The sequence below is a fragment of the Notamacropus eugenii genome, chromosome 5 (assembly GCF_028372415.1).
Source record: "Notamacropus eugenii isolate mMacEug1 chromosome 5, mMacEug1.pri_v2, whole genome shotgun sequence".
Classification (NCBI taxonomy): Eukaryota; Metazoa; Chordata; class Mammalia; order Diprotodontia; family Macropodidae; genus Notamacropus; species Notamacropus eugenii.
In genome coordinates this window covers 97,195,458-97,210,907 of record NC_092876.1, presented here as the reverse complement: position 1 = coordinate 97,210,907, position 15,450 = coordinate 97,195,458, and the positions used below count along the sequence as shown (strand labels likewise).

At 38.9% G+C, this 15,450-nt stretch overlaps 1 protein-coding gene across 1 annotated transcript; it reads left to right on the top strand.

Moving 5' to 3' along the window:
- The first annotated feature begins 681 nt into the window (after window positions 1-681).
- LOC140507641 (ecto-ADP-ribosyltransferase 5-like) lies at window positions 682-14,245 on the top strand. Its single transcript, XM_072615651.1, has 3 exons — window positions 682-744; window positions 11,597-12,293; window positions 14,145-14,245. Exons 1-3 carry the CDS (start codon window positions 682-684, stop codon window positions 14,243-14,245), a joined length of 861 nt encoding a protein of 286 aa, XP_072471752.1.
- Window positions 14,246-15,450: the final 1,205 nt, after the last annotated feature.

The following is a 15,450-nucleotide window of genomic DNA, read 5'->3' as shown; positions in this document are numbered from 1 at the left end:
GGGCACAATTGGCGATATGATAACGAGGCAAGATAATCAAGAGAAGAGGATGGTGTAGAACTTTACTAGTTCACCAAAGCTGAGGAAAGAAGGAGAGTGTGGCTAGGGTAGAAGTAGGTTTCTAAATGGTTACTTGAATTGAAACCAGGTACAATATATCTGTGTATCCACAAAGGGCTAACTCCCAAAGAGACTTATGCTAACTGATACAGTCCCTGTCCTTCCATGAACATAATTCATGGAGGACCAGGAGAATAAAGCAAGCAATATAGAGTATATACAAAGCGTTTTAAAGGGGGTATAAACAACTCAAGATCAGGAAAATGTTTCACAGATGAGCAGGAGCTTAAGATCAACCTAGAAATGAGCTAAGGATTTCAAAAGGTGAAGTTCACTTCAAGTACAAGACACAGCTTGTGCAAAGATACAAAGGTAGGAAATACAATGTCAAGTAAGTCTTTTTGTCTGGAAGGTGAAGTACACGAGATAGAGTCATAAGAAACCAGTCCAGAAAGATAGGTTGGAGTCAGATTGAGAAGTACTTTAAATATCAAAGATGTTTGTATTTGATACTAGGACAAACGAAGCTACTTTTTCAAAGTCTCTTTTTCAATTTCAAAGGTAACATCAGAATAGAAGAGAAAACTCCTACAAGATCTTGGACAGGAACCAAACGCCCGTATGAAGCACACAAGGGACATCTCCATTGTAACTGTCCTGATGTTTCAGCTAATTATATCTGCAGTGAGTACTTCATGCTACCCACATACACTCTGCCTCATTTCCAACCCAGGGAAACAAAATAGGATGATTCTAGGGTTCAGCCATTAAAAAAAAGCCAGGATATGAATGTAAGAAATGGAATATAATACCTATGAAGAGACAGGCAAAGAAACTAGGGTTCATCCATCTGTAAGTGCCAAGGCTGATGGGAAAACGAACAAAACAGAGCAAGCACCTACTATGTAACTTTCTCCCAGGGTCTGAGTGACTCTTCCTATTCCAAGTATGGTGACTAGTATAAACCAATTTACAGGCACTTATTAAGCACCTATTAAGTACCAAGCACCATGCTAGGCATCTGGATACAAAGATAAAAAAAAATGAAAGTGGACTCTCTAAAGGGCTTAATCTCTACTAGAAAAATTTAATTTAATTAATTTCTACTAGAAAAAACATTACAGGTTATGGGATTAAGTGAAACAAGAAGAATTCAGGTTAGAGGAAAAGAAGAATTTTAAGCACTGAGAATGATTAGATAATAGCACAAGTAACCAATGGAAGCATGAGAATTCCAGGACTCAGTCTTTGCAATTTTGTTATTGTTTCGTTGGTTTAGTCACATCTAACTCTTCATGACCCCATTTGGGGTTTTCTTGGCAAAGATATTAAGGTGGTTTATCATGTCCTTCTCCAGGCCATTTTGTAGATGAGGAAACTGAGGCAAATAGGATTAAGTGATTTGCCCAGGGTCACACAGCTACTAAAGTATCTGTGGTTGGATTTGAATTCAGGTCCTCCTGACTGAAGGGCCAGGACTATATCCACTGCATCACCTAGCTGCCCAGTCTTTGCAATGGATCTGTCTAATCAAGTGTAACAGTAACTACTCTGACTCTCTCTGTCTGAAGGCCAAGTATATGACATTTCTACTCCTTCTCCCAAGGTCTCTTGTGCCTTTAAAGACACTGGAGAGAGATCTCTCATCCTTGCCATTAATTCAAGACTCCACTGATTATGTTCCCCAAATTCTAGGGGTCCAAGAACTCCAGCTTCACTTAACCGCTTAACAACAGATAGAGACTACATGGTGTGTTGAATCAGAAAAGATGATATCCACACACACAAAAATAAAATAAAATAAAATAAAAATTAAGGGGTAAAGGAGGAAAATACCGGAAAGAGAAAGGGAGAAATGGAATGGGGCAGGCTATAATTCATAAAAGAGATAAGAAAAATCTTGTTCAATGGAGGAAAAAAGGGAGAAAATCTTCTTCAATGAAGGAAAAAAGGGAGAAAAAAGGAGAAAAATGAAGCTACTCTCTACACATGGGCTGAAGGAGGGAATAACATGCTCACTAAATTTGATATGAAAATTTATATCACACCACAGGAAAGTAGAAGAGGAGGTAACAAATGGAGTGAGGGGAATGTTAGAAGGGAGGGCAAATGGGAGAAGGGAGTCACTAGAAATAAACGCTTTTGAGGAGAGACAAGGTTAATTGTGGGGGAAAAACATAAGGGGGAATAGAGTAGGACAGAGGGCAATATAATGAGTATTACACAACATGATTATTATGAAAGTCTTTTGCAAAACAACACATATTTAGTCTGTACTGAATTGCTTGTGTTCTCAGTGGGGCTGGGGAGAGAGGGGAGAGGGAGAGAAGTTGGAATTCAAAGTATTAACAACAAAAGTTGAGAATTTTTATTGCATGTAATCGGGAAATAAAAAATACAGAGAATGGGGTATAGAAATTTATCTTGCCCTACAAGAAAACAGAGAAGATGGGGATAAGAAAAGGGTGGGTTGTGCTAGAAGGGAGGGTACATTGAGGGAAGGAGTAATCAGAATGCAAGGTATTAGGAAGTGGGGGGAGAGGAGTGATGGGGAGAAAAATTGGAGATGTTACAAAATGAGGTAAAAGTAATTAATATTAAAACAATTGACTGAATTAATTACTGAGAATAAATCAATGACATCTTCAGTTTGGGGAAAAGAATTTCAGTCTAAATTTCCTAGAGGAAGGTAACCTCAGGTAAAATTTGACATTGATGGAAAAGTTAAGATTCTAATGGTAAATTTGATTTTATTATTTAATTTAATTTAGTTTAATAATTTAATTTAATTAGGAACTAGAACATGTATAGAAAGACATGTAAGCCACTTAAGACTTGCCTCAAAAGATGTTCCTTAGCCAAAGTGAAATTATAATCATATTTGAAACCTGGTTATTGGAACTTGTCATTTTTAGATGCTATGGGACTATTAAGTGACTGTTCTTCTCAGTCTAACTCCAGGTATGGATAGCAAGAAAGGCTGTCTGGCCTCCAATCCATGATGCCAGTAAGCCTGTGAGATGCTGGTATGAACTGCAAAAGGTGATCTCATGGGAAGGGTGGGAGAACGGCTGTCCAGCCTGGCATAAGGTAGGATTCTCCCGATTCAATTTCCCCACTGACACCTGGCAACTTTAAGCCTGACTGAATGCAAGTGGACAACCTAATCCGCCCTGGTACTGATATGAAGTTGGGGAGATAGTGTATCCCTGCAATGTCCCTACTCTTGGTGGCAATTTCCTATAGTCAAAAGGTTTGTAAGCTTAACATCAGATCTATTATACTGTAGATTATTGGTAGGGGAACATCTGAGGCTAAGTCTAAAATTAAGCTATTAGGCATAAGACTTAAGACTAACAACAGTAAGTTACAATCCTTTAATTCTTAGTAATACTGTGGAAACAATTAGGTAAAGAGCTTGTGAAGCTAGCAACATAAATATTATTCCTGTCTCAGTTGGTTAATGTTTAAAAAAAAATTCTTTTCTGATCCATATTGTAAATGCTTTAAAAAGAAGTATCACCTGACCAAAAGTTTGAATTGTTTTATCTGTTATAAACTGTGTTAAAAATGAAAAATAAAATTTAAAAAAAAAATACAAACAAATGGAAGACCCTAGTGGACATCTCTGACATATTCATTCAGTGCCATTTTGACTAAGAGATTGAGGCCAAGGAATCTCTTTCTCAGACAAGAGGAAGGGACAGAATATTTGGAAATGAGATGAATTCTTCTTTTCCTGGCTGGAAAATGAGAGCCAGATTGATTAAGAGGTTTCAGTAGGAAAAAGCAACCTGCATTTCAGCTAAAATGTCAGACACAATTTATTAATATATAAGATTTTGATTGGAAAGATTTCTGACCAAAATGATTCCATCTACAAGTTAGAAAGCCTATTAACACAAATAATTTCCAAGTCACATTTTATACTAATTGCAAAATAAAAAGATGAGATTCCCCAGCAATGGGAAACAATGCTCCATGGTTTGTGGGTTTAGGTTTTCACTTACCAGATAGAACAATAGGCATATTCATGTCAAGGTAGCCTTGAGGGAAAATTTATCATCTGGGAAAATTGAAGGTATTCCTACTTTCCATCAAGTAAATGGTAGGCAAAGGAGACATCTAATTTCTTGATTTGGTCCCTGACAACGTAAAGGACATTTCTACCATTGATCTAATCCTTAGTTCTGATTTCTCTGGGAAGTATACACTATATGGTGATTACTTCTTTAATTCAAAGAAGAGGAGAGAGAAAAAAGAGAGGTAGGAAGAAAAAAGAGAGAAAAGAAAAGGAAAAAAGAGGAGGGAGGGAAGAAGGAAGGAAGGAAGGAAGGAAGGAAGGAAGGAAGGAAGGAAGGAAGGAAGGAAGGAAGGAAGGAAGGGAGGAAGGAAGGAAGGAAGGAAGGAAGGAAGGATGGAAGGAAGGAAGGAAGGAAGGAAGGAAGGAAGGAAGGAAGGAAGGAAGGAAGGAAGGAAGGAAGGAAAGAAAATAAATATACCAGGCTAAAGACACTTAAAATATTAATTCTTGATTTTAACAACAAAGTCTCAGATGTAAGACTTGAACCTAGGACCTCTGTCTCAAAGGACAATGAATGCTTTTTCACAATGCGTTTGCAACCAGGACACAGATGTTGTGAAAACCATCACTAAACCTCCACAAAAATGGGCAAGGATAAGATTCACATTAACATCATTGTCACTGGACACATAGAATCTAGCAAGTCCACCACTAGCATCCACCTATTCTACAAATGTGCTAAAATTGGTAAGAGAACCACTGAGAAGTTCACGAGGGAGGCTGCTGAGGTGGGAAAGAGCTCCTTCTAAGATGACAGGATCTTGAATAAGCTAAAAACTGAACATGAGCACGACATCACTATTGATGTCTCCCTCTAGAAATCTGAGACCAGCAAGTATTATGCAACCATTAAAGATGCTCCCAGACATAGAAATTTTATCAAGAGGATGATTACAGGCACATCTCAGGCTGACTGTGCTGTCCTCATTTTTGCTGGTGGTGTTGATGATTTTTTTAAGCTGAATAGGTAGACCTGTGAACATGCCCTTTGCTGACCTACATATTAGGTGTGAAATAATTAATTATTGGTGTCAACAAAATGGATTCCAGTGAATGACCTCCCATAACCATAAGAGATACGAGGAAATTATCAAGTTAGTGCCCCTATTAAGAAAACTGGCTACAACCCTGACACAATAGCTTTTGTGCCAATTTCAGGTTGAATGGTGACAACATGTTGGAGTCAAGCTCTAACACAAAGGATGACAAGTCACATGTCAGGATGGCAAGTCTAATAAAACTCTATTGCTTAAAGCTTTGATTACATCCTGCCACCAACTCATCCAGCTGAGGAGCCCCTGTGTCTACCCCTCCAAGATGTCTACAAGATTGGCATTATTGGTGGTGCATTTGTTGGCCATATGGAGATTGGTGTTCTAAAACCAGTCATGATGGTCACCTTTGCTCCAGTCAATATTACAATTGAAGTAAAATCTGTTGATATGCATCAGGAAGTGAGGCTCTGCCTGGGAATAATATTGGTTTCAATGTCAAGAACATGACTCTCAAAGATATCCACCATGGTAATGTGATTAGTGATAGCAAGAATGATCCATGGATGCAGAGCCAAGATGGCAGAGAAAAGGCAAGGACTCACCTGCGCTCTCCTACAAATTCCTTTAAATAATGACTCTAAACAAATTCTAGAGCAGTAGAACCCACAAGAAGATGGGGTGAAACAATTTTCCAGCCCAAGACAGGTTAAAAGGTTGACAGAAAAAATCTGTTGCTCTAGGATGAGAGTACAGTGAAGTCCAGTGAAGGCCAGACCAGCACAGACCAGGCACCAGAAAAGCAGGAGCAGCCCTCCTGGGTGGCTGAATCAGAGGCAGCAGTGGTGATTTCCATACTTATCAGTCCACAGACAGTAAGGGGATCAAAGTCAGAAGGAGATTAACAGGGGTACCTTTGCTGGCGCCAGAGGCAGGATTCTTTTGCATTGCCTATACTTGGATCAGGGTCACTTGGATCTAGGTCACAGGCCCAGTGTGAGGAAGACCACTAGCACAGCAGAGCTTGAGGCCACAAGGGAGCTGGAACCCAGGTCACAGTTCTAGGGTCAAAAGGAGTGCTTATAGTCACTCACAAACCAGTATACAGTAGAGGAAAGTAGTAAACATACCTCTTCCTAGATTACACCACCCTGGAAGAGCCAAAAAACTTCAAGATGCCCAGAATTATCTCTTAAAACAGTTGTAGAAAAAAATCTGAAGCTTGGGTCAGTGCCCCCTCCATTTGAGAAGCAGAGCCCCACTTTGGCATAAAGTTTATAGTAAAAAAAAATAAGCTGAAAAATGAACAAAAAAAAATCTGACCATAGAAATCATCATTTACTATGGTGACAAGGAAAATCAAAAAACACACTCAAAAGAAGATAACAAAAGTCAAAACTCCTACATCCAGAGCCTCAAAGTAACATATGAACTGGTCTCAGGCCATGGAAGAGCTAAAAAAGGATTTTGAAAATCAAATAAGAGAGAGAGATGAAAAAATGGGAAGAGAAATGAGAGTGGTGCAAGAAAATCATGAAAAAATTCAACAGTTTGGAACAGGTGGCATAAAAATACTGAAGAAAATAACACTTTTAAAAATAAAATAGTCAAAATGATAAAATCCACTGAATACAATGAAGAAAAGAATGCCTTGAAAATCAATATTGGTCAGATAGGAAAAGATACAAAAACTCACTGAAGAAAAGAACTCCTTAAAAAGGCCAAATAGAAAGGGAGGTACAAAAGCTCACTGAACAAAATAATTTCTTAAAAGTTAGAATTAAGCAAGTTGAAGCTAAGACTTTATGACACATCAAGAAACAAACAAAATCAAAAGAATGAAAAAATAAAAGAAAATGTGAAATGTCTCCTTGAAAAAACAGGTGATCTAGAAAATAGATGCAAGAAAGATAATTTAAGAATTATTGGACTACCTGTAAGTAATGATTAAAAAAAAAAAATAGCCTGGACACCATCTTTCAAGAAGTTAATCAAGGAAAACTGCTCTGATATTCTACAATCAGGGAGTAAAATAGAAATTGAAAGACTCTACCTATGACTTCCTGAAAGAGATCCCAAAATGAAAACTCCCAGGAATATTGTAGCCAAATTCCAGACCTCCCAGGTCAAAGCGAAAATACTGCAAGCAGCCAAAAATGATTGAAATATCTTTCTGGATGCTTGCATGCAAATCTTACTCTCATCGGAATTGCCTCAAAGAGGGAATAATATATACATTCAATTCAGTGTAGAAATCTACCTTACCATACAGGAAAGTAGGAGGGGAAAGGGATAAGAGAAGGGAGGGGAGTTGATAGAAGGGAGGGGAGTTTTGGGGAGGTAAAAGTCAGAAGAAAAGTTCATTTAAGAATAAGCAAAGTAAAAGGAGAGAGCAGGATAAACAGAGGGAAATAGGATAGATGGAAGTACATAGTAATTATTACCATGAAAAAAAATTTACAGTTAGTTTCCCTGATAAAGACTTCATTTCTCAAACATATAGAAAACTGAGTCAAATTCTTCAATTAATAAAAGGTCAAATGATATGAACAGTTTTCAGACAAAGTAATCAAAGCTATCTATTGTGATATTTTTAAATGCTCTAAATCATTATTAGTTAGAGAAATGCAAATTAAAGCAACTCTGAGCTACTACCTCACACCTGTCAGATTGGCTAAAATGACTGAAAAAGAAAATGACAAATGTTGAAGGGAATGTGGGAAAATTAAACACTAAGATATACTATGAGGACGTATACATGAACTGATGCAAAGTGAAATGAGCAGAACCAGGAGAACATTGTACCCAGTTAACAGCAATATTATATGATAATCTACTATGAATAATTTAGCTATTCTCTGCAATACAATGATCCAAGATAATTCTGTAGGACTTATGATGAAAGGTGTTGCTCATCTCCAGAGAAAGGATTGGTACAGTCTTAATGCAGATCAAAGGTACTTTTCTTCATTTTTCTTGGGTATTTTTATATGTCTTTTCTTTCACAGAATGACTTACATGGAAATGTGTTTTGCATTGTAGGTCAAAAAATTGCTTACCTTCTAAATAAGGGGAGAGGGAATGGAGGGAGATAATTGGAACTCAAAATTTGAAAAAAAAATAAAGTTTAAACTGTTTTTACATGTAATTGGGAAAAAATAAAATATTAAATAAGAAAAAAAAGAGACTTAAGTAACAATACTAAAAAACAAGAACAATTCACACACGGAAGCAGCTGGCTTCACCATACAGGTCATTAATCTGAACCATGCAAGTCAAATCAGTGCTGGTTAGGCACCTGTTCTAGATTGTCACACTTTTCACTTTGCTTGCAAGTTTCTTGAACTGAAGAAGATGGATCATTGTTGTGGTAAGAAACTGGAAGATGGCCCTAAATTCCTGAAATCTGGAGATGCTGCATAGTTGACATTGTTGCAGGCAAGCCCAAGTATGGAGAACTTCTCTGATTGTCTTCCTCTGGGTCATGTTGCTATGAGGCAAACCATTGCAGTTGGTGTCACTGAGGCAGTTGACAAGAAGGTCTACTGGAGCTGGCGAGGTAACAAGATCTTCCAACAAGGCTAAATGAATGTTCCACACAATACCTGGCACCCCAGAATTGATAAGTGGTAGAAGGAAGGTCTCAGAACAGTTTGTCTCAATTGGCTATTGAAGTTTAATACTTAAAGACTAGTTCATTATCACAATACATCATAAAAGTTTCAGGAGGAAAGCAATGTTTTAGGACTATTTGGTTGGTGGCAGTTTTAAGCTATTAGTTTTTGAAATCAGTAATTTTTAAATGGAAATAACTTGACCAAAAATCTGTCACAGAATTTTTACACCATTAAAATAGTTTAATGTAAGCGGGGAAGGCAATGAATGACCTCCACTGTACCACACTGCTTCCCAATGTATTCCTGTACTAATTTTGTCAACAACATTATGGGAGAAAAAGAAATCAGGCAGAATAATAATTATATAAACCCAAATGGTCTTGTTTAAACAAAGGTCAAGTCACTCTGAACAGTGTTCCAATTCTCCATGGAGTTTCACATTTGTATAGGTTTAAAAAGCAAATGAAATAAGCAATAGTTGGAAAACATCAAGAATGTAACAACATTTTCCAGTTTCTACATTTTCATTCTAATTCTGTGATAATCTAAGTTTTACATTCTAAAGCAAGTTGCTACTTAAGCAAGGTTTTGATTTCATAAGAATGTACTTGTCATATCAGTCCTAATTATCAAGGTTGCTTCAAGATGGAGTTCATCTTGTTCTCCTCCAGCCCAGGTCTCTTGATCCTAAGTTCTTCCTGGGAAGATGGAAAGATCACAGCTCCTCACAGAATTGTAGAATTACAACCTTGAAATTAGCCTCAAAAGTCCATTACCTAAAGCCTTACTAGCAACCTCAATATTCTCGACAAGGCAGCATTTGGTCTTCATTAGAAGACCTACAGTGATGAGGAACTCATTGTCTTGAAGGCTGCCCCTATGCTGAAAGATACTTCTTGGCAATGCTTATGTGTATCTGGTAAGATATAGCCCTGGTATATGGCTTATATTCTCAGTTTCTCCTTCCAGAGGTTAAAAAAAGTCAGTGCAGATAAATTTTAAATATTTGCTGGTGTTTATGTTCTCCAAATATGAAGCATGAATTGTCATTGTTTTCCTTTGCACACACTGAGCACAAGCATCACACTCCTTGGAGGCGTCTAAAGCTATCTTGGGTCAGGCAGATCTGTTTCTTATCAGCTCTAGAATCCTTTCTTGACCCATATTTCCAAAGCCATTACACAGAGCTCTCATGGCCATAGAGTACTATATTCTGATTAGTACCAGCTATTTCCTGCTACGGAATGAATCCCAGGCCAGTTCAGCACTCCATTGCATAACTCTTATTTCTGCCATTTTCTCCACAGTAAGATTCTTTCTGCCTACCAAAAGTCCCTTAGTGTCATTAACTTGCTTTTTGCCTAGTATGCCTTCTTTTAGCACTTCATCCACCATCTTCTCTTGCTGCCAGTTACCCACAGACAACTAAGGTAAGAAAGATTGGTTCAATGAAACAAAATTAACAACTCCATCTGGAGGGAGTCCCAAGTTCTCAATTACACTTCCACTTAACTCTAGTCCCACAGCTCTCCCACCTTTCAGTGTCACTTCAGCTTCATTACCATGTGGCCTTTGGAACAGGTCACCCACATCCACATTAGTTTTCCTAGCCTGTAGCGAATTTTGAAGTAGTATTGGCTAGTGGTGCTGCCCAAATCTGGAAAATGGTATCTAAATTGGCACTGGTCCAACTATGAGTCAAAGGATTGTTAGTCTACACATGAAGTGTTGTTCCATACATATAGTCTTTGAACTTTTTAGTGAGAGCCTACTTCAAAGTCAAGAACTCAAGCTCATAGACAGAGTAATGAGTCTCACTGTCAACCAAATCTCTATTGGTAAATGCAGTTGATCTCTGGTGGCCATCCCTCAGGATAGCTCTCAGACCTTCCAGGTTGGCATCTTTGTCAAGAACAGAAGGGTTTTTACTTGGTTATACATAGGCCAACACAGGTTTATTTGTAAGGAAACAGACGACCTTTGAAGGATTGTTTTCACAATAGTCAGATCATCCATCCAAAGGGCTTTGTTGGTTTTTAAGACAATTTTTCATTCCTTACCCTTTAATTTCTGAATCTCCTCAATGATATATGCATGGATAAAGTCATTCTTAACCATTTAACCACTTAATAATATTACTTAACCATTGTCAAGAAACAGCAATATACTTAACAAATTTGCAATAACAACCACCAAATCCTCTACAAAGCCTTTGCATCTCAAAGACTGAGGGGACTCAATCAATGCAGAAACTCTTCCACGTTCTCTTGGTCAAGATTCATATTTTGTTAGGATACCAGGTGACCCACATACTTAACAAAAGCTTTGCAAAAGATGAACAAAAACTTTTGACATTTGTCTACTGACAGCTTCAGAGCAGTTTCCTCTGGTAGATCCAGTCTTTCATCAGCCTCTCTTCATGTTCTTCCAATGTTTGTCCAAAGACTATGAGAAGCCAGGCATGATGGTGAATGCCTATAATCCCTGCTACTGGGGAAGCTGATATTGGTGAATCACTTGAACTCTGGAGTTCTGAGCTGCAATAGGATCAAAGCCAATGAAGTGTTCAAAATAAATCCAATACCAATATGGTGAACCCATGGGAAAGAGAGTGAGGGAAAGAGTGTTGGGAGAGCAGGCAGCACCAGCCTGCTAAAACTTTAGTGCCAATCAGCAGTAAGAAAAGCTGCCACTGCATTTCCAGACTAGACAAGATAGGGAAACTGAATCTTTAAAAAAAAAAAAAAAAGAGGCCATCTAGGTCCATTTGCACTTTCATCACCAGGTAGTTCATGTCTCTGATTACTTTCAGAATGCAATTGAGATTTCATTCTCTTTTCCAGGAAAAAGTTGGATTGTCAGAAAATGTCATTAGCCTTGAACACAATGCTTTTGATGACCAGTATGTGGGCTGTGAAAAAACTATGGAGATGAAGGCAAAAGAACTCTTAGCTCAAGAAAGGGCAATGAACTCAAATTTTGATGAAGCTTGGGTAAATGCAGAAAATATTTGGAAAACTGTGTCTGACAGCGAAAAAAGAATGGAGAAGCTATTTGAAATTGCTGTTATTGCTTACACGAACAACAACCCTAAGATTTACTCAGCCTTTAACGAAGCAGTGAGAAAATGCTGTGAGTCCCAGGAGGCTTATATGAACAACTTTCATTTCAAAGCTCTTCATTTCTATCTGACTAGAGCTGTTCAAACCCTAAGAAGATCCTGCGTAAATGTTTACAGGGGCGTCTCTGTGAAGATGCATCGTGACGGAGCAAAGGAGATGCGCTTTGGTCAATTTGCTTCAACCTCTCTGGAAGAGGATACGGCCAGAAAATTTGCAGGGTCCTCAGGGACCCTCTTCAAAGTGTACACCTGTAAAGGGGCTTCTATTGAACATTTGTCAGTCTTTCTACGTCAAAAGGAGGTACTGATCCCCCCATATGAGGTGTTCAGTGTCTCAGAACTTCAAAAGAATGGCTTAAAAAATTTTGAGCTACAGAGCACAAGAACATATAGCAAGTTTAACTGTGCCTACCTAAAAGGTGAGCTGGGACCTAGAACAAGGCAGGGCTTGGATTGGACTATAGAGAGATCAAATTTGAGGTCAGAAAGGTTGAGCTGGCATTTACTACAATATTGTTCCTGAATCAAAGAAAATTGGAATCCAATTTCTGCCCCTGGCAGTTACTAGCTATGGGTCCAGTGGTTGAACTAGAGAGCCACTGATAGGCTAATTAGCTCCCTGGGGTCCCTCCCAACCCTTCCATTTCCACTGATGCCTTAGGAGAAAAAACATATTTATCCAAGGACACACAGGTGGTAAGTAGAAGAGCCAGGATTCAAATCCAGGACCTCTGAGCTCCAAATCCAGTGGTTTTAGTTGTTGCAGCATCCTGAACTAGGGTGAGAGAGTCCCAAAAGACATAATATCTGAGGACTGAGAAACTGGGAACTTCCACTAACTAAAAATTAGTCTCTGAGCCTATTCTTAGAACCTGTCATTCCTGGAGCCCAGCCAGTGAAGTAATGCTGCTTCAGGAAGATACTCCTTTGGACTTGAGTAGGAATAACTAAGGGAAACTGAGCACTCTCCATTCCTAGGGATAACTTTAGAAAAACACAGACCCTTTCTGTCTAGAAGGCATGGGTATGATCCAGTCTGTAGAGGCAAAGACTTGAGGCAAGGTTTAGTCACATCCTCCAACCAAACAGACTTCCTCAGAAGGCAATTTGTTCTCCATGAGTTGAGGTCTTAAATGGAGGATAACTGAGCACTCTTAGGGAATATTGCTGAGAGAATTCTTAGGTAGGGGTTGGACTCAATGGCCCCTGAGGTTCTTTCCAATTCTAAGCCTCTGTGGTCCTATAGATAAGACAGGTGGCATATGGTGAATCCTATGACCTGGATGGCCTAAAAGCAGTACAGTCTAAGGGAAACAGCACTGCATTAGGATTCAAAGGACCTGGTTTCAAATCCTGGCTATGCTACTTAACACAGGTGTGGCTTTGGGCAAATTACTGCTTCATTTCTCTGGGCCTGCATTTCCTCACCTGTGTAGTAAGAGACTTGAATTAGATCATTTCTGAGATCCCTTCCAGCTCTGTATATGAATCTGTACCTTAGATTCTGGTATTCTCATGGACTTCACATATACCTCTCTGGAGACCTTATTACAGGGGTGGAGGAAGGTGGAAGGTGATAGGACACCAGCTATTTTCAGGAATAGAATATACACACCCAGTTCTGCCAAATGAGCCATGTAGAATGAATTGGGTGGGACTGGGATATTGGGAGGACTGGGACGTAGAGTACAGAGTGATGGGCCTGGGCCTGCCCTGTTTGATCAGGTCCTTCCTAATGCTGTGATGGAGCCAATTGCAAGGGCTGGACTGATCTGAGCTGTCTAAAGCCCAGCTCTAAGAAATGAAAACATTTATTTCTGTTTCAGAAAGAGAAAGCAGTTAATTTGCTACAAGGCCCTAATAAGGAATCTCTTTCCCCCTCTCCATCCTTCTCTAGGCTCCATCCATGGGGCCTGCAAGGATCCTGTCCCAGAACCCCAACTTCTTCACTTCATCCCACTCTCTCCATTTTTAGTAGAACTGGAGACAGTCTCGTTGCTCAAGAAGCCACTAAGATCACATATAATTCTCACCAGAATAGAAGAGGTTCCACAGGCTATAGATCTTCTGAACCAGTGTTCAGTCCAGAATGTCCTCCAGGATATTCCTAACTATCTGTGGTGCCTTCTGGTAAGAGGAGGTCAGAGATGGGGAGAAGATGAAAACAGCAGACCCTGACTCCTAATCTTCCAGCAATGATAGGAAGGGGGAGAATGGAGCCAAGCTTCCAAACTAAACTCACCCTTGATTCTATATTTTTTCCTTTACAGCTTCTGCTAATAAGGTAGCAGTTCCTGAACAACTGACAACCATCTTATTCTCTGGAGTCCTCACCCTGGTCCTCCAAGCTCATTCCCAGATCTTGATATGATTGTGACTCCACTGGGGATCCATATAGACAGTGGCATGCTAGCAAATGTTTAAATGGCTCTTCCCACCTCTCAGAAAAGAAATCGGAGTTGGAGCACTTTTAAGTATAATCTGCATTATTAATATATTCCATCACTTTCTTAAATGTAGACTAACAATAAAACTAACTGATGTAGTATTTTCCAGTTTCTAAATATAAATACTCACTCTGAAAATATAACAATCAGCTTTCTTAAGCACACTGGAGCTGGTTCTGGAACACCCCCACATGACCTAAGGCAATGTCTGGTTATCAGACATTGGTATGCTCAGCTGGAGCAGGTTGAAGAGGGAGATAGTTTGAGTCTGGTTTTATCTTTCCCCACAATAATCCATAGAAGGTGTTAACATGGAAAGTTTTAAAGGCTTCATTTAATCATTGATTGTAAGATTATTAAATTGAAATAGTAAAGAAATGATTTCTCACCATTAGTTGGCTTTTATTCTTAAATCACAATCATTTTCCCATACACAACCACCTATTCAGCTTTCCCTTATAACAGAGGGAAAGAAATCCAAAAGACACAGGGACTCCCAGAACCCTAAAGGTCTAGGGATAGTTAAGCCTTGGACCTATTTTATTCTAATTTTGTTATGATCAATAAACTGTGTGAGAACAGTATGCTAACTGAATCTGTAGATACTGGGGCCATGGCAGGGAGAGAAGAGTTCAGAGACATGCGGTTGGAGCTCAAGAGCGGCATACAGAAGACAGGTTTCATTGTTTTAGCATTTTGAGACAAATCCCTCAGTGCATATCCACATCATTCAGGAAGTGAAATTCCAAGATGGGGGGGCATGTTGAAAAAAATGATATTTCTTTATTATTTTAAGTTCATCACAACTCTGGCAGGAGATGAGTGGTATGTTTCATTTTCAGGCTTTTGGACTTGTCCATCATTGCATTGATCAAAGCCAAATCTTTCCAAGTTATTTTTCTCCATAATGTTGTTATCCTTACCTAAACTGTTCTCCTCCTTTTCTGCTCACTTCTCTCTTCATCAGTTCGTACAGATTTTCCCAGTTTCTCTGAAATTACCCACTTCATCACATTTTATGCATATTAATATTGCATTACCTTCTTATGTCACCATTTATTTAGCCATTCCCCAACTGAACAGCATCTTTCCAACTGGAAGCTACTGTGAAAGAGATACTAATAATATT

Coding starts and splice junctions, on each gene's coding strand:
- LOC140507641 (XM_072615651.1), top strand. CDS start 682: ATGAAGCACACAAGGGACATCTCCATTGTAACTGTCCTGATGTTTCAG. Junction 745..11,596: donor TTCAGCTAATTATATCTGCA/GTGAGTACTTCA, acceptor TCTCTTTTCCAG/GAAAAAGTTGGATTGTCAGA. Junction 12,294..14,144: donor TAACTGTGCCTACCTAAAAG/GTGAGCTGGGAC, acceptor TTTCCTTTACAG/CTTCTGCTAATAAGGTAGCA.